The sequence below is a fragment of the Balearica regulorum genome, chromosome 7 (assembly GCF_011004875.1).
Source record: "Balearica regulorum gibbericeps isolate bBalReg1 chromosome 7, bBalReg1.pri, whole genome shotgun sequence".
Lineage (NCBI taxonomy): Eukaryota > Metazoa > Chordata > Aves > Gruiformes > Gruidae > Balearica > Balearica regulorum.
In genome coordinates this window covers 32,285,340-32,311,569 of record NC_046190.1, presented here as the reverse complement: position 1 = coordinate 32,311,569, position 26,230 = coordinate 32,285,340, and the positions used below count along the sequence as shown (strand labels likewise).

The following is a 26,230-nucleotide window of genomic DNA, read 5'->3' as shown; positions in this document are numbered from 1 at the left end:
CGTCTGGCATTGGCTCTGTCAGACACAGGGGAAGCTTCTAGCAGCTTCTCACAGAAGCCACCCCTGTAGCCCCCCCACTACCAAAACCTTGCCACGCAAACCCAACACACCAGAGTTACTGGTTTTGTAAACATCTTTTACATTTGGCACAAATGGGACTAGTCCAACTGCTCTAAAGACATGATTATATCATAATAATGTGTTCTAATATTGTAAAGATGTTGGTCAGGTAAAGCGCAAGAGCTAGCAGCTTTTTCTATTGCCTATTGCAATACGATGATAAGCTTTATAAAGTTGATAGTAATTTTACGTAAAGGTTAAAACTATGTGTTGTCTCCAAGTTTCTGGAATTTGATGATATCTTAGCATACAATTTCTAGGCTACCAAAATCAGCATGTGCGTATAACGAGTACCATTTGTTTTGCTAATTTTATTGTCTTTTTGCTAATTCTAATCTCTTTGGTTTTGGACATGGATAGCCTTATTCTGCTGATTTTTCTCCTTCCCCCATCTCATTTTAGCAACATGATGAACAAGAAAGAAAAAGCAGAACAAGAAAAGTTTCATAGACTAATCTTAGCGGATGTTCACAATGGGATGTTTAAGTTCCCACTGATAGTGTTAGAACTTACTTTTTTCAGTTGCACGGTGTTCATTATATGTATTAAGATAACTAAGGCAGTGGTAAGGGAATTGGTGCAAATTAACTTAGTTCTCGCATTGCTAGTGAATGGTAGTCAAGTATGGCATAGGGCTGGAGTACTTGATTGAAATTGCCAGAGAATATATGACATACTAATTTTCTTTGCAATTAGGTCATAATCTGCTGTTGTAGAATGATTTATGACTCCACTTATGCATTTCAATGGAAAATAAAAGATATACCAGCGGTATTGGTGATAGAGCTTTTAAAAGTCATGCAAGATACTTTTGTGTGAAATAGTTTGTCTTGTTTTGTGTTTTTCCATTCCCGTGATTACCCCTTTACAATTATAACACTGACTGTTTGATGTACCTTGTCTCCTGAGTGTGTGTATCTGTTTGAATTGTTGTTTAAAATAATAAATGTTGATGAAATCGATAATTGCTGCTCCTTTCCTCTAGCATTTTAGAAATGTTTGGGATTGAGTAATGTTTGTTTTTATTATATTATTGTGCAAAATATTTCAATTTTTTTTTCAAATATTTATCTAATATTGTATTAGAACTTGTTCATATATTGAACAAAGTATGAACAAATATTTGAAATATTTTTTCAAATATTTATCTAATATTGTATTAGAACTTGTTCATAACATAGACTGTAAACTGCTGCTTCATCAGCCTGTCACTTGCTGGAGATCTGCCCAGAAGGGACAAGCAACTACTTGTGTACTGAATACAACTGTGTGTTGGACAAGTAATAGTCACTTAAAAAAAAAAAAAAGCTAAGAGTTTAAAAAAAACCAAAAAAAACACCCAAAAAACCCCCTAAATTCCCCAAAAAACCCAAAAGCCCCAAGCAAACAACAGAACACCAAAAAACTGCAAGAGATAAAATTACGTCTAGGGCGTGGAAATTAAATTTAACTGTCTATAGTACAGTAAATGCAATTTGGAACTGTATGAAATTCTTAGGATTATCTTTAAGTCTGGTGATGGTTGTTTATATTTTGGCTGCAAGTAATCAGTAACTATAGGAAAAACTAAAAATTAAATTGTTAAAAATTAATTTTAATCTTTTGCTTTATTGTATCTGGACAATCTCCTTGATGTTTCTCTGCAGTTTAGTTAAAAACATATAAGAAGTATTTCTTCTGGTTTAAAACCAAAAAAGATACCTCATAGACATAAAGAACATAGGTAGGTCTGTTGTGGGGTTTTTCCCTTCATTGATCTTCAGCATTTCAGCTGCAGTTTGATTCTTGTGGTTTTGGGCAGTTGCTGTCTCAGCCTTATAGCAGTTTCCGACAGGTTTTGAGATGTGCTGCTCTTACATTCTACAAATGCAATCTTAGGTGGTGAGGTCATTGGGTAAAGAAAGTCCCCTCCTAAGAACCCTTCTACCTTCTGTAAGGTAGAAGATTCTTTTTTTTTTTTTTTTTTCTTTTTAGGAAGGTAGCAGATGGAAGAGATAGAAAAGAGGGGAATCTTTTTACAGCAAGGGAATATAGGTTGTGGTCTTCTACGGACATAAAATAACTGTATTGTAATTGTACTGTAAGTTTGTGTCACACTGAGATTGGACACAACGTCACGGTACAAAGCTGAGGACTTACCATGAGAATGCACAGTCAGTTGTTCGGTCTGAGACTTGATTCTGTAATCGAACTGAAGCTTTTCGGGGTTCAGCGCCACAGGCTTAAAGTACTGCACGTAATGGTTGTGGGAGTTTGTGTCACGAGAGTGTAAGTGCTTCAGGATATACCCAGGCAATCATCTTTTGGCGTCTTTGGTTATTTGTTTCTGCTTCTTGTGCTTAATTTCAGAATTCATGATTGTCGTGGGAGGAAAGAATACTTTTGTGTAGTTTCAGTTTTTATAATTGATATTTAGTTCTGATGACTGTGAATTAATTTTGTATTTGTCTGCCCAGTAGCAAATGTTGCTTTTTTTAGTTAAGAATTCCTAGCTGAAATATTTTGGCTGTATATTTTGATATTGCTCAGCCATATTATTTGAATGGATACTGAAGGAAACAAAGCTTTTAAAATTGCAGAGCATCACTATTCCTTTGTGATACAACATGTTTGAACACAATGGCCAATTTTTACCAGATCTTTGTGCAAAATCAACACACTCTGACATAGTTGCAGCTGTTCCTCAGCTTTGTGAGGAGAGGGAGACTGTTCATGGCCCTGTTTGGACACTGTACACATGCTGCAGCAAGGGAGGCTTTACTCTCAGGAGGGAAAAAAAAAAAGAAAATTCACAGTAAGAGAGATCAAACATTGTAACAGGTTCCACAGAGAGGTGCTGTGACTCCATCCTTGAAAGCAAGTTTGCAAGAGAGTCGTTTCAGCAAGTAGTTTGAACTCTTTTGTTCTTGGTTTTTGTTCTCTGATAGAATGATGAAAACGTGTCACTCCAGGACATCCTGCTCTCAGTCCCATCAAGTCCAGAACCACAAGAACCTGAGTCAACTTTTAAGGTAAATGATGCTGACTTTACAGAATGAGAGGTGCAAACCTATTTGTGTTTAAAAAAACACAAACAGAAAACTTCTGTGTCATTGTGAAGTAGTTCTTGCTTCTTTCATGTATTTAAACGCAAATCTAGCAAATGTTTATATCTTCATCTTTTCAGTTTTGTTAAAATGGAAGGGTTTGTTTGACCTTTTAAAATACATTCTTACAAATGTTAGCATGGTTTAAATAATTAAGATGTTTGCCTTTTGGTATTTGTAGCAGTCATGTGGGAATTAACAGCTGTAGTGTAACTTCTTTAAAAAAACTTTCTGCTTACTTGATAAGTGTTAAAATTTGAAAAGACAATTTTTGCTTTGAAGTGTAATTGTACCATACTTACTCAATTATTTGCTCTGTTTCATTACATTTATTGTTGACTTCAGTTTAAAATCTTTTATCTAAAGTAAGTTTTCCCTGAGATAATGCAGGTATTGCAGACATAACTTACAACCAGCGTGAACCCCACAAAGTCAAAGCTGTGTTTATTGGTTTAGAATGGGTATTAATGGAAGAAGCAGTCACAATGGATATTCCATAAAGGATCATCTTTTATGATCACAGACTTGTAAAGTTGTGCTTTCTACAGTGGTAAGCTTTTATAGCATTGCTTTAGGCTCTTACTGTAAGATCAGTATAGAAAGATCCTGCGCTTATGAGAGGGGAACAATACTTGCTGAAGATACAATGAAATTAGAAATACTTCTTAAGGGAAGAGCAATTACGGTCTTATTCCTGTTTGAAGGTTGTCTGTCCAAATCCTGGTTTCAGGGTTTAAGAGGTTTGCCAAAGCTGTAGATCCATGTGCATCATCCTTTAACAACCTTAGTTTCTCCTTTGTTAACATTTAGGCCTTCTTTTCTCTTTGTCTAATGTATTTGTTGTGCTTGTCCTCCTATGGTCACCTCCCTCAAAATTGTAGAATCTTAGTCTTAATTCCTAGAGGAAAAAGTATTGCTTTTTAACTTCATAACAAAAAAGTGCTAGGTTTAACTGACAACTTGAATTGTTGTTTTTTAATTGATACTGGCATATGGTTTGAAAAATTGCACAACCTATCAGTCTGGGTATTGTCCTAAAGCAGTAACTAGTAACATCTTCAGTGAAACTGAAATAGTACATGTATGCTACTAATGGAAGTATGCCCCTTAATTTATGTCCTAGGTATAATGGCATAGTTATAAAATACGTTAAAATTACCTTGTGATGAAAAATCATTTTTAAAAATAAGTTCACTCTTGCATATTTACTAATTTTTTTAGTCTCTGAACTTTGCATAATTATTTTAAGTCTTCAGTTCTTAGTAGGATGTATTCAATTCAGTTGTGTGGTTTGCATTCTGTAAACAGTTGTGCTTATGTGTAAAATTATTCTTATATCTAAATTTATTTTTTCTTATTTCTGTCACTTTAGTTAATAATTTTTAAATAGCAGTGCACTTAACCTTTAGGCTTCACTATTTTTTGTGGTTGGATGAAGAGGACTATAGGCAGTATTTGATGGCTAAGGATGTTCATCTACATGACGTCAGTTGCTTATACAGCGGTTGAATTACTGCATCAAAAATGCAGCCGATTTACTTAGGTACCCTGAAAATTTAGTGGATCAGCTCAACTCTGTCTCTTTAAGAGACTTCTAGTCAAGTTTTTGCGCTCTTTATGTTATATGCCTACAGCCCATCTTACCGTGCTGATAAGAGGAGGAAAACGTGCTATTATTACTGCCAGTCCTCCGTGGACATCTGATGTAATGTGCCTTGTAGACGTGTGGATTTAGTGGAGGGTGTCCCTGCCCACAGCAGGGGGGTTGGAACTAGGTGATCTTTAGGGTCCCTTCCAACCCAAACCATTCTATGATTCTATGATTTAGATTGCGTAGCCTTTACGGAAAACCTCTTATTGCCCACTATTCTATTGCAGATGGACGATCTGCTGAATGAGATCAGGCAGCTTAAAGATCAACTGAAGAAAAAGGATGAAACAATCAATCAATTAGAGCATAAACTTGTAAGTATAATGCTAAATGTTTCATAAAATCCCAAGTGTGCACTGCAGAGAGTAACTTCAATAGGTAGTTCTTGTGAAGGCTTTAAGAGCTGGACGTCTCATTTTTTTCCTACACTTTGATTATAACAAAGGTAGATTTGGGTTGTGTCTAGACCCACCTGATTCATGAGTCTGTAAAGGTTCAGTTAGCAGACTGATTCTACATGTTCTAGTGTTTGCAGCTGTACACCTGGGATCTTTAATTCTGTAGGCCAGTCATGATGTGTATGTGTGGCACTAAGCAAGGATGTTTATACAATTGTTAAAATATTTTTCATTTCCAAAATGAACACTTTGAACATAATTCTAGAAGCTGTTCAGAAATAACAATGAGCAAAGATAAGGCACTTTAAGCATAAAGTATCTCAAAAATTAACAAGTATTGGGCGTGTGTTATGGTTTCACCTGCCCAGCAGTTAAAACAACCACATAGCTGTTTGTTCACTGCCTGCCTCCCTCAGTGGGATGGGGAAGGGAGTTGGGGAGGGGGGGAGTAAAACATGTGGGTTGAGATAAAGACAGTTTAATAGGACAGAAAAGGAAAATAATAATAATGATGATAAAAGAATATACAAAACAAGTGATGCACAGCACAATTACTCGCCACCTGCAGACCACTAATGCCCAGCTAGTTCCTGAGCCGTGGTCTAAACCTCTGACCAGCTTCCCTCCAGTTATATACTGAGCATGACATCATGTGGGATGGAATATCCCTTTGGCCAGTTGGACTCAGCTGTCCTGGCTGTGTCTCTTCCCAGCCTCTTGTGCACCCCCCACCTCCTTGCTGGTGGGGCAGTATGAGAAGCTGAAAAGTCCTTGACTTGGTGTAAACATTGCCCAGGAAGAACTGAAACATCACTGTGTTATCAACATTATTCTCATCCTGAATCCAAAACGCAACACTATACCTGCTACTAGGAAGAAAATTAACTCCATCCCAGCTGAAACCAAGACAGCCTATTGTTCTGCTTTCAAAGATTTCCTCAAGGAAATATCTCCTTCCCTGCTAGGTCATATACCTAATTATTGTAGTAACTGTAAACTTTGTTGCAGCTGAGGAACTCTACCATAAAGATGGATAAAATTTGTATTCATAATTATTGAAAGGTGACTTAAAGAATGTGGTGCTTCAGAAATTTAAGTGAATCAAAAACCTTTTCCAAAAGTCAACATGTATTCTAGATTGTTTCTAAACATACTTTGGGAAAAGAAGCAGTTGTGCAGCACTGTAAATACTGTTTTCTACAGCTTAATTGTATTGTGCTATACCGTCAAGCAGTGCATGATATTTGAACGTTGGGCCTTGACTGTGCTTTTCAAGATGCTTAGTTAATTATTTTCTAACAAATTCTCCTTTCTTTTTCTCTTTTTGGGGGTGATTAAGGCTACTAGATGTAACTGCCAGAAAGACAGTCAAAAACCTACAGGGGCGACGTGTGCGTATGCTGATAAATTTACGCAAACCTCCTGGAGGAGGAGTTCTGTGAGTAAAATGTGCCATTCCTTCTCAGTTATGACTTTCTGCATTTCATTCCCTAGTTCTACTACTTTTGCCGTCACACAAGTTGGCCTTGTTTAAGAGATTCTGTGCTGTACGAGAGTGGTATCCTTCCTGCTCTGCATCCCTCACATTCTTTTGCAACCCTTTTGTTTAAACATTTATTACAAACATTTCTTTTAAAATAAGTATTTAAACTTTATAAGTCTCCTCTTAAAATAATCACCCTTTGCACTGTTTAAGTTACAGTGAGTCCAAGCTATATATGTAATTACACATAAGATATTTTCCTGTATCCTGACTTTAAAGTCATAGGTATCTGTTTTTTTCTGGTTAAAGTTTCATTGTTAATGTTCTCACATTTGTTGAGGAAAAGCAGCAGTCTATTCTAAAGTTTCAGTCCACAATTGTTAATACCAAAGTTAATCTTTTTTTATTAAAAAAATATTTATTTTTATTTTTATGATTTATTTTAAGAACGGGACTCATTCAAAAAATTATTGGGTGAAAAATCACTTTGACAAAGGGCATCTTCATTCCCATACGTTGTTGCATGGATCATATTTGCTTCTGTTATATAAAACTTACATTCTTCATGAAACACTAACAGAATGCTGGGGGAGGGACAACACTTTTGATATTATATAATAACAAGGAATTACCTTTGAATGATAAACAAGGCTTTTGTCAGTCACCAGCAATTAGTCTTTGAAGCTACTGCTGTAGCTAGAGAATCCTAAGAGATTTCTTTAAAAGGTTAAAAATGGGTTAGAATTTTTGTTTCTTTGTTTTTACCCTGCCTTGAGTTACTTGATGTAAGATTGTAATAAAGATAAATCACACCTGCTCACCTTCTAAAATTATTCTTTTAAATATATAGTGCTAGAATAGAAATACCACCATACTGTATGTTCACCAGTTGCTAGCAAACAGCACTGTCCTGTCGAGGCTTTCCAATTGTCTGCTGTCTGATAAGAACCCAATATAAAAAGATCATAACCTCATGTAGTTTTTAGTTTGCTCCAACATCTCTGTCCCAGAAAGTGTGTTTAATGTCTTTATCCCATTTATTTCTCTTTATGTTGGAGATTTTGAGCTCTTGTATTGTTTCTTTTTCCCAAGTTTTAATTTCCTATCTGTGATGTTCATTTGATGTGTTTCTGTATTGATACTATTACTAGGTTAGTGGCTATTGTTGTTTCCGTGTTCCTTTTTTTTCCTATCATTTTCCTTGTAAACTCAGAAACAGATTAGTAGCTGTCAAAGTTAGTTGCTAACTACAGAAGCTTTATTTTGAGCGACTGGTGGTATTAATTGATAAGACAAAGATATTGGAGAAGATGGGAATGCCAGTTGATATCTCAGGTAAAAGTAGTCATTTAGCCCAATTGTCTGGTTTGGTCAGGTGGAAGTATATTTCTCCTAAATTATTCAGTAGTTTTGTTCAAAAAGACACTTTTTTTATCATGAGGAAATTCAGGTTAAAGGATAATATAATTCTAAAAATAGAAAAAAGAAAAAAGGACTTCTGCATTCAGGGTTGGGTGTGTGTATGTGTGTGGATATATGTATATGTGTATGTATATGATACACATACATATGTGTAGGCTTAGGCTCATTAGATGTGCATTATAAACTTCTCAGTATTTTTATCTTTACATCTAAAGTTTTTCATAAAAATTGATAAGGAATTAGGAAAATTCATTAAATACTGACAAATTTTCAAAATGCATGTTTTTTCAGGAACTTTTATTTGTAAATGATAGCTGAAAAGTTTTGTGCAGAATGTTTTTTTTTTAATGCCTTCTCCTTTGCATTATCTGTAAGTTATATGGAGGCTTTCCATAAGCAAACAGAGATTGATATGAGCTCCTGATTGTGGGATTTCTTAAAGGGGGAGGATAGTCTTGCTGTTGTAGGCGAGTTCCAGTTCTTTTGATCAGACCTCAACTTTCATGTTTAATAGTTCCTCTGCTAACATGCATTTGTATGCTTCCTCGCGTGGCTTAATAGAAGTATAAATGTAGAAAAGGCCTTGGCATGAAATCAATGTTGATCTGGAACCCAATGACATAAAATGTCACTTGCAATAGAAAGGGGAGATAATTGACTCTATTTTCTTGATGCAAGAGTAGGATAAACAGAAACAGCAGGGGACACTTCAGTAAAATGTATTCTCACTAAAAAAACCTCTCAAAAACAATAATTATTTTTCTTTAACAACATTCCTGTTCAGTTTAATATAATGGTCTGAGAGCGCAGGCTACGTGAAATCAGATTTTAGTCCTAAATGTTGTATGAACCATGAAATATAGTTAATGTTTATGAAATTATTAATTTTTTATATAGACTACATTTTAAAAGAAAAAAAAATTATAATTGAAATCTTGGGAATGAGAGTCCATCTCCTTTGAGGCGTATAAGTTTTTTTGCTTCTTTAAGCTTGTTAATAGTTGTTCCAGCTGATGAATATTTAGCTATTTCATTTTTTTCCTCGAAGTGTTGACCTGTCAGTTACTTTAAATGATGGTGAATATCAGGAAGTTACTTTAGTTAGTTTATCATAACCTTCAAGATTATTCTCACAGTTTACAGATTCTGGCAGAACTGATACTATGTGTTGATTCCTGAAGCACAAATAACAGTCTAGGAACACACAGTATATTACTGTTCCAAGAAATACTTTAAATGCTTCCAGAAATGTGCTTAACAAACGTAGTTAATGCGGTGTTTCGTAAAGAATAGATGCTAGAATAAACGAGGAAATAGTGGGAGTGGAAATTGGTTATTAGAAGAGTTCAGTTAGGAATTTAAGACCATATGAATTGCACTAATTTATTGCAGTTCTTCTGTCCACTTGAAATAGCTAGTATTTGTGATCACTTCATGGTTCTCCCAGTAAATAGGCAAGTGAATGTCATTAAACATACTCTTTCTAAAAAGTCATGTTCTCTGTCTGCTCATCCTTTATTACTAGCTATTTCTAGAAAATGCCCCATCCTGATGTTGTTATAAACTTGTCTGGCGTTATTCTCTGTAGGGACCACATAGTTTTTTGAAAGTACTTTTAGGGGTTTTTTTCTATTTAAAGGTAAATATGTACATAAATGGAAGCTATGTAACTTTAGGTTAATCATTGGAACTTAGTACTCCATGTAATAAAACCTAGTGGCTGAAAATAAATGTTTTGAAAATTGAGCATATTAGGAATTAACCTATTGCCAAGCCACTGTGTCTGCTACATGGTGTTTCTTGTAACCAGTGTCCTGACAGTGTGCTCAAAACTACATTATGTCATTTCTGACTGTTTGTATAGATGATAACTTGGAGAGAAAGATTATTTTTGGTTAGCCATCCTCAGGATAAAAGCTTGTACAAGTATTCACTGATGAGGTAGACCATGATGTTTCTGAAAGGTTTTCTCTTAGCTCTGTTACACTGAATTCACTTCCAGTTAATTTACGCTTATCATTTAACTAGCATGGGAAAAAACCCAAACAAGAACACCAGAAAACCAAAACCTGGAAGAAGATATTGAACATAAAGTTACCTGAAGAAATTAATGTTGGTGGACAAAGCTTACAAGGAAGAAAAATGCGAGTGTCCATTACCACAATTGTCTCACAGGCTTTGCAACGTTGTTTCTATAATACTAAATACTGACTTTTTTTAAAGATTTTGAGGGTAAAGGGGTTACATGTCAAGTTCATGTTGACAAATTATTTGGCTTCTCAAACTGGAAAGGTTGTTTGCAGATGCTGAGAAGTAAAAGACAAGCAAACTACAAAACCTGCATATGGATGAAGATGTCTGTAAAGGATTCTGGCCTGAGGTCCAGTTCCTTAAGCATAACACAACTCCTCCTAGTTCATGGGTGCTCTTCATGCCCTGCAGCAGTAGATAGTGGACAGTAAAAGCTGATTTTTCTCCTTGGTCTCGGAATAGCATATGGTGATGAGAATAAGTTTTGCTTCCTAAATGTATGTACAAATTCATGCTTGTGTCTGGTAAAATGACAACAAGCAACTAATTTTGCCTGGAAGCGTGCATATTCTGGTTATCTGCTACATCTCTTCTCTATCTCTGCGCTGGGATATATTCTCTGCCTTCCATTTGAGTATTGTTCCAGTTTGACATTCCAAAGCTTTTCATGTCAATTGTTTTGATGAACGTTCATAATACTTCGGCTGTCTTTGTGTACTGTTGTCTTCGAGTATGTCCTTCCACCTTAGCCTTAAAGTTTCTATACGCTTTGACTCTGCAACTGTGAATCTAAAACTTCCAGGTTTTGAAGCTTAGTCGCTATATTAGTGTTTATCTTCGCATTCAGCCGAGGTTTGTCTTGCTGTCCAGTACTCTGCTGTTCAGTTGCTGATCCATTATAATGTACATTCTTGGTGAGGAAGAACAGTCTAGATAGTTGAGTTGTGCATGTTTCTTGCTCTGGTACAGTAACAGTGCATAACATGTAGCCACATGCACGGAAGAGAGGTCCTTTAAACCTTTCACAAGCAATTCTTGTTGGTTTAGTATAAAGCAGCACATAAGACTGGTTTCTATTTTTTGGCGTGAGTAATTTCAAAAAGACTACTGCACATCAGAATTGCTCATTCATAATCTCTTTCTGGGTGCTAGGCTAGCAAGAGGAGACTGCAAAAACATTTTGTTTGCATTGATATCTGAAGTATGTCATTCTAGGTTTGTTCATGACGTGGAGCTCTGAGTTTGTATGAGACAACTGGCAATGCTAGGTGAGACACAGCAAAAGTCACTTCTTGGAACTGTTCCAAGACTTCAGCAGTATGGATAAAAATGGATCTTCCCTGTATTTCTGTTTCTGCAGCAGAAAAGACTTTTTAAAGCAGTAACAGCTTTGGATATCGGTGTATCTTTGGGCAAAGAGCTGGAGTATTTGGCTGTTGGCCTAAAATTATTGTGCAACAATAGCTTAAAAATATTTCTCTCGTCCTTTTCTGGCAGAAGCAATTGCTTTTGTTCATGTAATTGCTTATTCTAAGGTTGAAGTATCTTCATAGCAATGGAAAACTCTGGCCTTGGTATCTTCATCATAACCTTTAAAAAAACAAACATGTTTTCCAATGCAGTTAGTCAGACCTTCATAAAGCATTCAGCAGCAATTGTACAAATCATCAGGATCTGTGAAGAACATTCATCACTTTGTTCTGGTTTGTAGGCTGCTTTATTTCATCTGCTCTTATTTTTTCACTCCCGAGTCTCCTGTTTTGATGGTGTTTAAAATTCTGAATCATTTCTCTTTTGGGATGCTTTTGCTGTTTCACAATTACAGTATCTGGGAAATAAGAATAGGATTTAAGATTAGGGGCTGGATGCACATGCAGCTGAGGGGAGGAACTGTTTTGACTGTTGTCTAACATTAAAGTGCAAGTGGGAAGACTTGCATCAGACTAGGCTTCAGAACCCCCAGACTGGTTCAAGAATCCCATCAAATGTGGTTTGGTGCTTTGTTTTTGTTTTTAATAGAAGATGAGGTAAGTCATGTTCTCATCTTTTGATTTTAGCATTGCTTGTTTATGAGTTTTATAGACTTTTTAATAATCATGCGTAAAAGAAATGGTACTTCAGGTTTTCCTTCCCTATTTTTAGTAGGAAACTGCCACTTTTTTCTGTGTTCTGAATATGTACCATAATCTGAGGAGACATGCTTATCAGTGTGTGTTTCTTTTTTCCTGTTCTTTGGATTTCTTGGGAACCTCAGCACACATTTTATTAATAGGAGATAGATATGAGTTGTTGTTTAAAGGAGAAAGCTTTGTAAATTTGCAGGAGTTTTGTAAAATACTAATAAAAGTCATCATGTCATAAGTCAAGCTTATTTGCAGATACTTATCTCTTAATGTGCTATATCTAAGAGATAGGTACAACCTTTATAATTTGTAAAATCAGTGTAATTCATAATAACCATCTAATAAATCCTGGTGCTGTATTTCCTGGTCCTTACTTGGTTCAATTTATGTTAATTTTAATTACCTTATTTGATGTACAATTAAACAGTGCTTGTTATGATTTTTTTAATAAATAAGAAATCCGGCATTTATTTGGCATTTGCCTGTGTGGAGCAGTGTAAACTCTCAAGACTCCTGGCCAGAGGAAGAGCTAGTTCTCTGCTTCTCAGATTATAGAATGTTCTCCAGCATTTGGGAGAAGAGGGCTGAACCATGCCAGGAGAGCAGTTCAGCTTAGCAGGCAAAACGCTGAAGGAAGTTACTTGCACTTTCCTCATTTACTTTCCCTAATCAGAGTAATGATTAAATACCAAGAAGAGTTATTGAGAACTTAGTGCTGTGCTTTGAAATGCTAATATGGATGCTTAAAAAAATACTGGAATGTATCAAGGCATCTAAATATTTCTTTGGTTTTACAATAGTATCATAAGTGTTATGTAGCTCAGCTGGCTTGTCTTAATTCGCTCTTTTTAGAGAGAGAAAGGGAGAGGATATAAAATTTTCACCTCCCTTCCTAATTTAATGCATTAAAAACTTCAATGTAGTCTGGAAAAAGCCCATTGCCAATTTGAACAAGTGTCTCCAAGGTGAGACCTGTGCCTGATGATACTGTGCTTTTTACTCTCTGGAGACTGGGTTGCACTTAGAGAATGGAAAGAATTTGTCGTTGTTGTTCCATGACCCTGACACAATTTATGGATGAAATGGGAACAAGCCTGGAAAATGAATTGTTCTTTTGTACAGCGCTGTGAAAATCTAAAGCTTTTGTTAATGTCTCATCTATCACTGATTGGTTAATCTCATTCCCAGGAATATCTCTGTATTTAATACCTACTTGGCTAATGCAACATATTATGTTATTTTGTCATATCACTTGACTTAAGCTAGTACTGTTGTTCTTTCATGCAGCAGTCTAAAAATTGTGTTGACGTTAATGGCTGCTGATGGAGGACTCTAAGAATATGTTAGGTAATCAACATCTGTACCTAGAGATAATCAGATTAAAGAACTTCCTTCACTTTTTCCTTGGATTTTGTTCCAATAATTGTTTTATTTCATCTTCTGAAAAAGAATAAAGAAGCCTTGTCAGATTTTTTCTTTATTTCCTGTTCTGATTTAAAAATGTTCTGGCTAGCAAATCTAAGACTTGCCTAAATGCATTTATTATTATGTTACATCTTAGCAGTACTGAAACTTGGAATAGTGGTGGAAAAAATCGAACTAGACTAGGATAACTGGAAGGTCAGGGAAGTGTTTAAAATTCTGCTAGGATAACTAAAAGCCAAATATTTCTATATAGAAATGATGTGACGCTTAACATTATTTTAAAAGAAGCATGGAAATAAAACACTTTATCATTTGTCCAGCCCTGGCAGTATGATCTGCAGCAGACATGCCAACAGAGAAACTAGAGAGGAGGGGTAAACTGTGTTCCTGTTTTCATTGATATAGATGTTCATTCAGATATCTTATGCCTGCTGTCTGACAGAGTAGCTACAACTGGTTGCTGTTGATACCTGCTGGTTGCTGGTAGCCAGGAGGCAATGGCAGTCGTTACTGTTAGCACTAATATTCCAGAATTCATAAAAGGAGAAGTTTTCAGCTGCTAAATGGTGAAAGGACTGTAAAGACTTACACCTGTCTTGTTGAAATAGGAAATCAAGGTTATGTGATTTAAGAGGGGAGTTCCAGCTTGGATAGATTTCTTTTAAAGGTAAGGCTATGAAGAAAATGATAGGCTGCATAAAATTACTTTCTTGTTTTGAGAATGTAGCAACCACAATGTGTCACTTCTGTGGTGATCTGAAACATCTGACAGGCAAACGCTGCGTGGCATTGACGTGCACGGTTCTCTGATCCTGTAACAGAAGGCTCAAGCTCCAAGAGCAAAGTGCAAGGAAAACAGTTATATATTGCCTCTCCTTTCTCACATTTAATAACGCTATTAAAATACGAATGAAGTAGACTCTAAAGCACCAGGATTTGCTAGAAAATCTGTTTCTATACATCAGAAACTTTTTGTTCTAAATTAAAGCTAATTGGTTTTCCGGTAGATTATTATTAAGCAACTTACTGCTTGGTGAGGCATCTTTAAAACATTTTTGAAAGTTGTAAAAAATATGATTTTTCTAGCATGTATTTTTAACATGAAAAACTTAGCTCCTATACTTCTTCCTTAGAAACATCTTTAACAGAAATCTGTGCACATATATTGAATAAAAATGGAGGTATTTTGTAAAATTTCTGACTAGTTCAGGGCATCATGATGTCATTTTTCCTCTGGGCTTTAGCGGCATCTAGCATTTGGTTTTACAAAGTAGAACAACTGGGAAATATAATGATACCTTTCTGGGGAAAAAGAATGGTGTGGCTTTTTGGTGTCTTGTTTTTTTCCCTGTTCTCTTTTTTATTATACTTCTCCCCCTCTCTCTTTCTGCACAGGGTGGGTATTCTGCTCCCTCCTTCTCTCCCTGGCAGGGCTCATTCCAGGGCATCCCTCGGACTGTTCCACCGCACCGCAGACAGAGTGAGTCTGTACCTCTCACTCATCTCCCTCACCGTGTTCCAGTAGAAGCTTCCCCTTTGCACGCACCGTTCATCTCGTAGTAGCCTCCTTTCTCAGGCAAATTTACAGGCATACACAATAGTCTGTGGCTAACCAAAATGCTTCCTTCAGCCAGTGTATAAGCAGCTACAACTTATAGCTTTATAACAGTTATTAAATGCTGATTTACTTCAGCAGTTGTTCAGGCAAACCTGAGTAGGCCCTTGTTTCCAGTCTTGTCTTAACATAAATCTTGCTTGCTGCATTTTCCCTTTTTTTTCCATGGCTGTAATATACTATCCTGTTTGTCTATGTGTTTTGTTTGCTCATAAGTCTGCACGCGTGCATATGTGGATGTATTTACATAAATACGTTGTGGACGCACATAAAAATGTTGGTGAGAAAGTGTTGTTTTCATTGCCTCTCATGAGAAGTTTTATTAACTTTTCAGAATGGCTTCCCTGAAACTAATTTCCATCCACCCTCGGTATTTGTTGTAAAAAGGCTTCTAATACATTGAAGTGGCTGTTGCAAAACTTGCATGATTTATTAACGTTCCTTATATGCTAGCTACAATGTGGGCTGATATAAGATGCACTTGTTCTCTTGGCTTGGATCTGCAAAACAAAAGACAATTGCTGATTTTAAAACTGTATGCTTACGTAGACATAGAGAAATGGTAAGTCTTATTTTGTGCTTTGGTATTGCATTATAAACACGTAATTGTTCCAAGAAATATAACTAGTTCATAAAGCTGAAGTTATATTTTTAAAATGTACTGTAATCTGAGAATTACAGTGTGTTTGACTGTCTAGCAAAGCCCAAGAGTGTATTTGGACAAGAAATAAAGGAAAAAGTAAAATTATGGAAACAAAATAAGATTTCCAGGGCCAATGGACACCTGAAGAATAAGCCACACCTTGGAAAACTAAGCTTGCATATATTCCAGATTTCAATAATCCTAATTTATTTCAATTCCAAGGGAAAAAAAAAAATCTTGTATTTTGTAAACTGTTGCAAATACTCTCTTGATGTTTCTGTGACAACATTCATTTAAACAACTCATCAGGAATGCACAGCCTGTTTCATAGGCTTTTCTTTATGGAGTGGAGGGATGTGCTTCATTTTCCTGTGGTGTTTGATGTGGGACTCTGTGTGTGTGTGTAACAAACGTAGAACCCCTAAAGCTGATCATCTCATCTTCTGTTTCTGGGTAGAGGGCCAGCAGTGGTACAGCCTGGCTACTTTGCTGTCCTGTCAGCAGAGAGTCTAAAAAGATCAGGTTTAGACCTGAGGAGCATATAAATGTCATGGGTTTGGGGCTTACTGATCAGAGTTAGAATGGGTGGATGGTGTCTGAGCTGCCAGATGGGTGCCTCTGTAGTCACGTCATTCACTTTGACTGCTTAAGTGAAGAAGAAAACTTTGCTAATCTCAGATTAGTTCTTTGGGCACCCACCTCATTCCTCCGCTAATGGCAGCAGCTTCTTATTCAGAGATTCCATAGTGAACTTCCATGGCTAAAGCAGGTTGGATTTTTTTAGTATACATTTGTACATTAAATTCTGTGAATTACTAGTAAAGGAAATAAAGCAGATGAAAACTGGGCGCTGACTAATTAACCTAAACTATATTTAACCTATTTCTTAGGAAAATGTTTCCTGTAACTGAGTGTTCCTAGCCTTTTTCTTTAATTCTTAGGTTTGATCAAAAGATAAATACTGAGAAGAAAAATTTCAGTATAAATTAGGAGGCTTCTTGGACACTTTTACTGATACTCTTGCAAAATCAATGTTTTACCACTGTGTGAAGAGTCCCATAAAGCAGAAACACTACTGGAATTATCACTAGCATCTTTCTTTCCCCACAGTACCTCTTCCCTCGGTTCAGTAGTTCTAGGTCTGCTGGTTTTTGAGCTAGTACAGAATGCCAAATGTGGGGTTTCGAGGCAAGTGGTGAGCTTGGCATCACCACTGAGAACAGGAAAACAGCCTTAAAGTCAACGTTAGTGTTTTTTGCAGTAATATGGAGGTGGTGATGGGCACATGAAATAGTCTCGGTTTTTGTTTTGCTGTGTTTTCTGTCTGGAGATAATGGAATTCAAGCATTTCTTCTCTAACTTCTGGATCCCAAACCTAAAACACCGTCTGCACTTGTGAATACTGCAGGTTTCTTCCCTGTGTTGTTGATAGCTGATGGATACATAGATCGCTTACAAGTGCTGTAGATTGAGGGCATAAATCTGTAAACTCTTCATATTTAGTTGTTTATATACTGCAATCAGATTTTACTGCTGCTGTGCAGGACAAGTAATATATCCCTGCTACGTAGTATTACAATACTATTGTATGCTTACAGTTCTTCTCTGTTAGCACCAGTTGCAAGGTCAGCATGCCTACTGCTTAACTCGCCCTGAGAACTTACCGTAACGCTGCACTTCGTTAACACACTGTAGAACTGGAGCTGTGTTTTGCACTTTCAATGAGAATTAACTTTCAATACTTTCACATTTATTAACTTCATGTTGTTTCAACAGCCTTGGAAACAATTCAATATTTCATATTTCATAAATGGCTTCCCATCAGTACATTGATTTTTGTCATTTTATGAACAAAATTGTATTTTTTTTATTCCTGTAACTCTCATATGTGTCTTGAACTCAATTCTTATGTAATGTTCCTTTAGTTTTCTCTTAGTCATAGGATATAATTTGATGACATAACAAACTTTCTTCAATACAATTTAAAACTTTTGCATTTGTATTCTGGAGCTTTAATGATGCAGCTCTAGAAACATAGCATTTAGAATACATGTTGTCAATTGAACCAGTTATGAACTCTTGCTGTAATACAACATTATACCACTTTCTCTAGGCCCCTAGTGCTTCTCCCCACAGAAACACAGATGAAAACTATTTTGTTACTCAAGCATTGCAGTTGTTCACATCTCTGTTTACTGTGCACTTCATGCAGAAAATATTTAGACTTTTTGTGTGTAAGCATTACAAATAAAGATAATGTAAGCAATTCTGGCAGGTGACACATAGCTCTTTATCACCAGAAAGCAAGTCACTGACTGGATCTGATTTATAGTCAGTGTGCATACTTTGCTGCTTCATGTCTGTCTTAAAAAAACAAGCAAGGGTGTGTTGCTTAACACTAAGCAATGTGTCCAAATCTTTATTGACCAGTTGAGGTTCTTTGTAGGGTATACAGAGAAATGGTGTTAGCAGAACAAAGTTGCTTCCAGATATTATCTTGGAAGTTCTATGTCTCGTGTTGAGAGTGACAAATTACTGAAAATGTCCTGGAATCATTACATTAGTGTCCTTTACATGTATTTGACTTTGCTCAGAGAAATGTGAGCTATATGAAGAAATGTCTTTTAAGAACCCTTCTCCCAAGTTGGGTGGTTGCAGATTGGATTACAAGAGAGATGTCTCTTGTACCTAACTAAGCATATATTTGCAAACAAATAATTTTACATATAGTCATATTTGTCTCTTTGTTGCACATATATCTGTATTTATGGATGAAATGCCTGCCTTGATGGAGCTATATATTCAGTCATTTTTCTTTGAGAAAAACAGTATCTTTCTTTAGGTTGGAATTTTTATACAGACTGTGCAGAAAAAAAATTATGCTATGCCATATTACCAGTTATTTTACTACCCCCCCATGCTGTGGTGAATGGTGGTTTTTAAAAAAAAAAAAAAAGGGTTGTTTTGTATCATTATTTGAAGACATACTCCATACTGTGGAATCCTGTTTTACAATGTTGAAATATAGGTATAATATAGCTAGCTAAAAGGGGAAAAAAAAACCAAACCCAAAACCAAAATGAAGGTATTCCCAAATGCTATGGATCTAAGGTGTGAAATCTTGATGTTTTCTGCAGGTAGAAAATGAGCTTTCCAGTGTAGCCTTTCAGCAAGGCTGTGTCTTCAAATGAAGGCCTGTGAAATGACAGGTTATCCTCTGTCAAGGCAGTGAGATGGGGGATGTCAGAACTGATCAGAAAATGAAAAATTTCTTTAGTGGGGTTTGTGTCCCTTCGTCCCTGCACCCCTCCAGAAAGAAACCATGGTAGTTTGGTGCCTCTTCAAATTCATGAGCCAGTTGCTAGGAAGATGGGTTATTAAACAGTATGGGCAACATGGTCAAAATATGTAATATGCTGTATCTTATGACATCGTTGTTCATTGTTAGATATCTAACATGTATGTGCGTGAATGCAAATATTTTTGATGTATACAGTTGTAATCATACACACAAATTCTAGTTACAGCTCTAAACAGTATTTGAAGTGTAAGAGATTAACTGTGTTAAAAGATTTCAAGCTACAAGAGCAAAGGTATTCTGTGTAGGTCTTGCTATAAATATTTGTACTGCATTACTTAAACTCTGTTGCTACCTTTGTTTCTGGAAGGTGGATTAAAAACCAATGGGGGACACGGTAATTGCAATTTAAATGGTGAAAAGTTGCAGTTCTGTCATGGCAATTGCTCATTGTTTTGTCTTGGTCCTCTGACATCATTGTCCTTGTCTTTTTCTTGTCTCTGCTTTCCCATTATGCTATTGGCAAGGAGTTGAGAAGTTAGTCCATTACTTCTGTGATAAAGCTTGGTACAGTACAACTTCAGATTTCTTCCCATCTTCTCCTCACGCATTTTCACTGTTGTTTTTTTGCCCTATGCATGATGCATGTCTACTGGAGATGTGCATGCAGTTCTCGGATTTCTCATTGCTTCGCTTCCCTCGTTCCTCAGAATACTGCAGGGAGAAAATGCCTTTATTTCATCCTACAGAGGTATTACATAGGGAATCGAGATGGGGATTGAGGTTAGAGGTACAAAATAACTAAATCAAAAACTAAAGGGAATTTTAAAGTAGTGATATTACAATGAATATCGCTGTCATGACGGCGTTGAACTTCTTTATCAGTATAACATACTTGTCTCGGTTCTCCAACGCAAAGCTAATACAATCTCAGTGGTTCAATAACTGTATAGTAATGATAATCCTCTTCATGGATATATTGTCATTTTTCTCTGGATGATGTAACAGCCAGTTTTACTTGAGATAAATAAGAGAAAAATCCAATTAATGTGGTAGGGACTGTAAGTAATTTTGATTGGTGCATCAATATATGCAGGTCTTGGAAGCTCTTACCAGTATAGTAAAAGTCTGGTTTTGTTGTGCAAAAGGGAGCATGTGCACAAAGCGTTTTGTCTAATGTACTTTCAATTTGGGGAAAACTAATTTTCTTCAGTTACATTGTACTTGAAATGCTTTAGAGTCCAACTTTACATTTTAGGAGGATTCCAAAGGAATGCAGGTGTCTGTCCACCTGAATATTTTCTTTATGGGACAAAAAAAGAAGTCTGGTTAGTATGACAGTCTACACCAAGTCATGATCAGTCTGATATATTATCAAAAGCGCACCCGAAGCAATGCAGATGACAAGCTCTTGAAGACTGCCATGAAACAAAATACTGTGCCTAGAGGGTATATTGCCTCTTTATCTTTCTATTCCCCATCCTTGTGATGGAATTCACCAAGTACTAGTCGTTCTGCTAGCTGGGGTTTTTTTGTGGGTTTTTTTTTTTTACTAATAACATGGTCATAATGTATTAATACTTCCCTAATAAAAGGAAAACTCGTGTAAGGCAGAGATGTAAATTCTAGATAAAGATAATACAGTTTCAGTATTAGATACCTTGTGAACTGTTACTTGCATATTTTGGAAGTGCTTTCAGTGTCATCTTGAATGTTAATGCATGTAACAATTTCAAGAGATTAAAATCTGTAATCATAACTGGACAGACTTTGTCTAAGTAGAAATACAAAATTAGAAAACAGTACAGTATTTAAAACCACTTAGTGAAGATGATGTCGTAACTCGCAATTCTGAGCATGTAGCTGTTTTCTACCTTTCAATAGCTAACTTTATGGATATTAAGCTGCTTAGACCTTTTCAGATTATGGAAGATAATGAGGAAAATATGTATTTGGCTATTCTTATATGTAACATGAAAATTGTCCAAATGGAAAAGCTCAAATAATACCTAGTTTTTGTCAAAAGAACTCAAAATAGCATTATCGAAAGTTTGCTGCTTTGCTGTATTTCAGATGGTTTTGTGTTTAATTCAACTTGCCATACAAATTTAGTTTCTTTTGTAACTTCGAAATTTTTCATTTTGCTGATTAGTATAACTCGGATTACTTGATATAAAGTTAGGATTTGCAGTGCTCAGATTAGTTATCTGCATTTCTGAAGACTGGCATTTAGAAACCCTTCCTAGGTGAGGGGAAAAGTTTTCTGACAATTATTTTTATATATTAGGATTTGACACAATACTGTTTGGAAATGTACTAATTTTTAACTTCAAATAGGATTAGAAAATTTGAATTATTTGTTGAAGTATTTGTATAGGAATCAGGTATTCTAGTGCATTGGTTTCTGCACTCATTTTTAGCAGTTTTGGTTTTGGAGGTGAGGTTTCAAATCACTTTGGCTAACATCTATCTGTCAGCTCCTAAGCTGGAAGGATAATGACTTCTGTAACCCACTACATAAACACTGAAAAATGACAAAAATATCTGGAGGATTCATTTTTTTAAGCTGTAACTCTCTCAATGTAATGAATTATTAATTGTGTTTAGTACTTCCTCCCTGTAGGATTGCTTAAGAAGGATGCACAAAGTTAAGCTAGTTTTGGTCACGTAAGGAATAATGTTTTGGTACTTGTTTGACACCATTTTGAAGTCTTTTTTCTTTTTTTTTTTCTTCTGCTCCTCTTCCCTCTTTTCAAAACAATCATATTCAGACTGCTCAACATATTTGTACTTACCTGTCTATCACTTGCTAACATCACTGGTCCAGCTTAGATATTGCCTTTGCTTATAGGTAGAACTGGTATATTCCAAAGGGATAAACTGCTAGTAAATAAAAATTTGATTGAGAAACCTTGATATTTCTCTCATTACCATTATTTTTTTTTTCTTGATTAAGAATTTTGAGGCTTCAGTATTCAGTAGTAATCCTGCCAGGGAAAAGATCAAAGGATCAAAAAAAGCTTAAAGAATCCTGAGACGTGCTATCATCGTAGAAATGTAAAAGGACTTTGGCACGCACAGCTATCATTACGTTCTTCCTGCTAATTCTAAGAGCAGCTAGAAGACCAGACAAATAATTGCCTTTCTCATTTAGAAGTTGTGAATAATTTGAGTGACTGAAGTGACATTTTTTAGTCAAATCCCTTAAAGACAAACATTGCTTCTTTTTTTACTGACTATGTTTCACTAGTAAACAAATACTGTAAGCCTGTTTACTATGTATGTGCAATCTATCAGTTGGTAAGAATTCAAGTAGTTTGGGGACAAGACTAGCTCATAGTAGTTCAGTTCCCCTCCTTTATGAAGAAAATGAGAAAATCAGCCAAACCTGAATCTTGCTAAAACTGTAGTTTAAGTTTTAATAGGTTTTGGATTTTGCCATGAATTGCAGAATTTTTAATAGTTCTTCCAAGATCTGTATACACGTTGCAGGTCTAGGATGTGTCTGAAGCTAGCACACACATTAACCTTTAAAGTCTTTTTCAGGGAAGAGCAAAGAGAAAATAGAAATGACCCAGAAGAGGTACCAGCAGTTGTCTTGTCTGATGCATATCTGATCAGATTGTATCTTCTGATAAAATGTAAAGTCTTCATTAAGTTATCTTTATCCCTTGATTATCAGTGTAGTACTGTATGATCTTTAGCTTCACATGTACTCTGTTGTACTGCTTTGTTGAAGATGGTTTCTTTATTGGCCCATTTGAAATCCGCTCAAGATGAGGGTTACCTAAGTATAGTCAGTAGCCTAATTACAACATACCTGTACCAAATTTCCTGACCTGAGTAAGGTGAGGAAAACGCACTGTAAATTCATGTGGTCCATTAAACTCCTTTCCTGCCTGTACAGTATAGAACACTGATAAAAGGTTTGGGATAGTTAACTTGAGTATGCAGTGAATAGAAATTAAAAGATGGATACAGTCTGATAGCAGTTGCAGTTGTTGATTAAGCACTTGAATCAGAATTGATCAGTACTCGTGTGCCATTCTTATGCTGTCCTGCAGATTTAGGTGAAACCATCAACCATGCCTTTTTCATGTTTCTTTAAGCTAATAAGTTTCTTTTTTGTCTTTATGTTGTTGTGTATCTTGGTGCTAGTATAATTTTTTCCACTTAAGCTACAAGTCACATTTGTCCCATGAACCATCCTGTTTTGCCAAAGTCAAAGTTTTGATTTTTAAAAAACCAGATATACAGCCCTTATCAAGCATCCAGTCAGTGCACACTGGATTCAGAATGTTACCTGGTGTTTTCTTTGCCTAATAGGTGATTGTATTCTTTTCTCTTTAACAGCCTCAAGTACTACAGCCTTCCAGCAGCCTTCCCAGTTCCACAGACCTCGCCCAGGGAAAACTAATAAAAATACCACATATCGAGGCCCACAGTGAATATCCTAAACATGGTCTGCATGAAAATAGCAATCATCAGAATCAAAATGCTGCAAATGTCTCTCTCACAAATAGCCTGAATGATGTAAACACTTTAAGGAGCATACAGTTAAACATAAAAGATGAGAATGCATCATATTTGGAAAATTTGAAAAATAAAAATACTGAAGACCCTGGAGAGGTGGCTAGTAATAAAGAAGGAACATTACCGTCTCGGTCCTGTTTTCAGACCTCTACAGGAGCTGATGCTAGAGCGGTGCAGACTGAATTAGCTGTGAAAGGTCAACCCTCGTTCACAAACCAGGCTTCGCGGCCAAAGACTTTAAGAATCGCAAAGCCCCCAAATGCTTTAGTGCCTCCTACGATGGCCGTTGTCGCACGATCTGCAAATCATTCTGCTGCTTCCAAGGAACCTGAGCTTCTACCACCAAGTGGTTCGACTCAGCTACAGTCAACACCTGGTCAGGATAACCTAAAGGGTAAACAGAGTCAGAAAGTATCTAAACTTCGCCCGCCAACTATGTCCTTTGTTAAATCTAAGCAAATGAGCAGTCAGAAATCCACACCCGTATCTGCAGAGCCTCAAAACACCTGTTTGAAGACTAACATCCCAAAGCCACTGGTACAGAGAAAGGAAAATGTGCAAACACAGAATACCGGTTTGCATGCTGCGGATAGTTTGCCCTCTAATAGGCATTCCCGCCTCCCTAAACCAAAGACACATTGAGAACATACCTACATCTCATTGAACGATGCCATACATTAAACTACTTCCTATGTATTGACTGCCTTTGAGGCTGCTTCACCTACAGCCTGCAAATCCTGAGTGAATATTAAAAATAGTGTCTTTCTTTAATATTTGCATACTCCATCCTGTTTTGTTCTGAGGCTCGTGTTATGAGCTGTGCAGCTTCTCTTGAGAGTGTTTTATGGTATTGTAGATCTGTATTAAAGATTGTATTGCCCAGTGTTCTTAGTAATTAAGCAAATACTGAAGTCTATTGTGACCACAAATACCAGAACGCTGCACTATGTGTTTCAGGACAACAGAAATCACTTCTTACCTCTGTTGATTTGAGTTAGTAGACAATGAAATTATCATTCAGTTTAACTTCTTGCTTCTGAGTACTCGTTAGGTTAGAGTGGTGGAAAATTAGACTTACTAGCTGATGTTTTATTGGCCATATTTCTGACTCTGTATTCCAGAGGCCTATGCAAAAATCCTTGTATTTATCATTATCTCAAGACTGACATATTTAATGTTATTTAATCTAATGGGTTGGGTGGGTTGTGTTGTTTTGTTTTGCTGTAATCTGAAGTTGCTCTGTTCTTTATTTATCTCATTTTCACTGTTCACAGACAATAAGCAGATTTCACAGGGTGAAATGAATCTTCTCTCTTAAACATCATCATTTCTTAAAAGATTGTGGTATGTTTTTATTGTGTTGAATAGACACGTTACCGGGTAGATTCTTGAAACGCAGTGCTAAGGATACTTGTGCAAAACCTTCCAATACAGGCTCTTATGAATTGGTAAGTAGGGAGCCTCTGGGAGTAAGGGGTCCATAACACCTATGTTGAGGTTGCACAACATGCATTTTAATTAATATTTTTTAACTTTTATTGTACTACTTGTATTTATTGATTTCTGTTTAATATGGAAAGACTCTAAAGTACCTGACTTGAAATTTTGCACAAACTTCGCCATATATGTAAGGATTTGAAACTATTTTACAGAATAAAACTTGTATTAAAACCTATTTTAAAAAAAATAACCCCACTTATTTGCTTTGAGCAATCCTGTTATGTCCTAATCCAGAGCTGGTACTCTTAAGAGTTTTTCAGAGATGTTTATTTTGGTTTTGGTTTTTTTTGTAAATTTTGTTTTTGTAATTTCTAAAGAAGTACATAATAACTGGGAAGGAGCTTTTTGAGGAAATAAAGAAGAAGAAAAAAACCCAACATTTTTCTGCTGTCTAGGAGAAGTATTTTTTCTGAAAGTGGTCTGGAAATACATGCCCATCATGGTGCAACTGTGGGACCACGACACGTGTGCTGTGAGTTCAGTATATGCATATCCAGTGAAGCTTTCCAGAAACTTAATGCTATGTCCCATCTCCAGTTCTTTCCTTCTTTCCCGTCACTGTCTCTTGGATGTTTCAAATTGTGTTTTTTTTCTGTTCTTGAATTGATTTTAAAATTATCAGCAGAAGGCTGTTAAAATAACTTAGCTCAAGATCTGTTCCTGAACAGCAAATAATGTCAGTAAAATGAAACATAGTAATAGTTTGTTCTAGGCTTTGGCTATAGGACATTGGCATATTACAGTATTTTCTTTGGGAGAATTAAAGTGAATAGGTATAGACATTTCATAAAAAAGTTCAATAATCAACCTCTGTAATATAAACCATTTAACTAGGACTATCCTGATGGATACCTTATTTGGATGGGAGAAAGAAAAAAACATAATTATTTCACCTGAATTTC

The 26,230-nt window shown here is 36.1% G+C and overlaps 1 protein-coding gene across 12 annotated transcripts in view; it reads left to right on the top strand.

Moving 5' to 3' along the window:
* The window catches only part of CCSER2 (coiled-coil serine rich protein 2), a 71,753-nt gene extending 46,254 nt beyond the window's left edge, over positions 1–25,499 (top strand). For 6 of the 12 annotated variants that reach the window (XM_075758776.1, XM_075758779.1, XM_075758775.1 and 3 more), the window contains 4 exons: positions 3,048–3,131; positions 5,085–5,171; positions 6,595–6,693; positions 23,649–25,499. In XM_075758776.1, the coding sequence (XP_075614891.1) occupies positions 3,048–3,131; positions 5,085–5,171; positions 6,595–6,693; positions 23,649–24,470 (1,092 nt within the window). In that variant the 3' untranslated portion in view covers positions 24,471–25,499. Of the gene's footprint in view, positions 1–3,047; positions 3,132–5,084; positions 5,172–6,594; positions 6,694–15,134; positions 15,220–19,822; positions 19,863–22,251; positions 22,268–23,648 lie in introns of those variants that run through there. The other 6 variants (XM_075758784.1, XM_075758783.1, XM_075758786.1 and 3 more) reach the window with 3 other exon arrangements.
* The last annotated feature ends 731 nt before the right edge of the window (positions 25,500–26,230 follow it).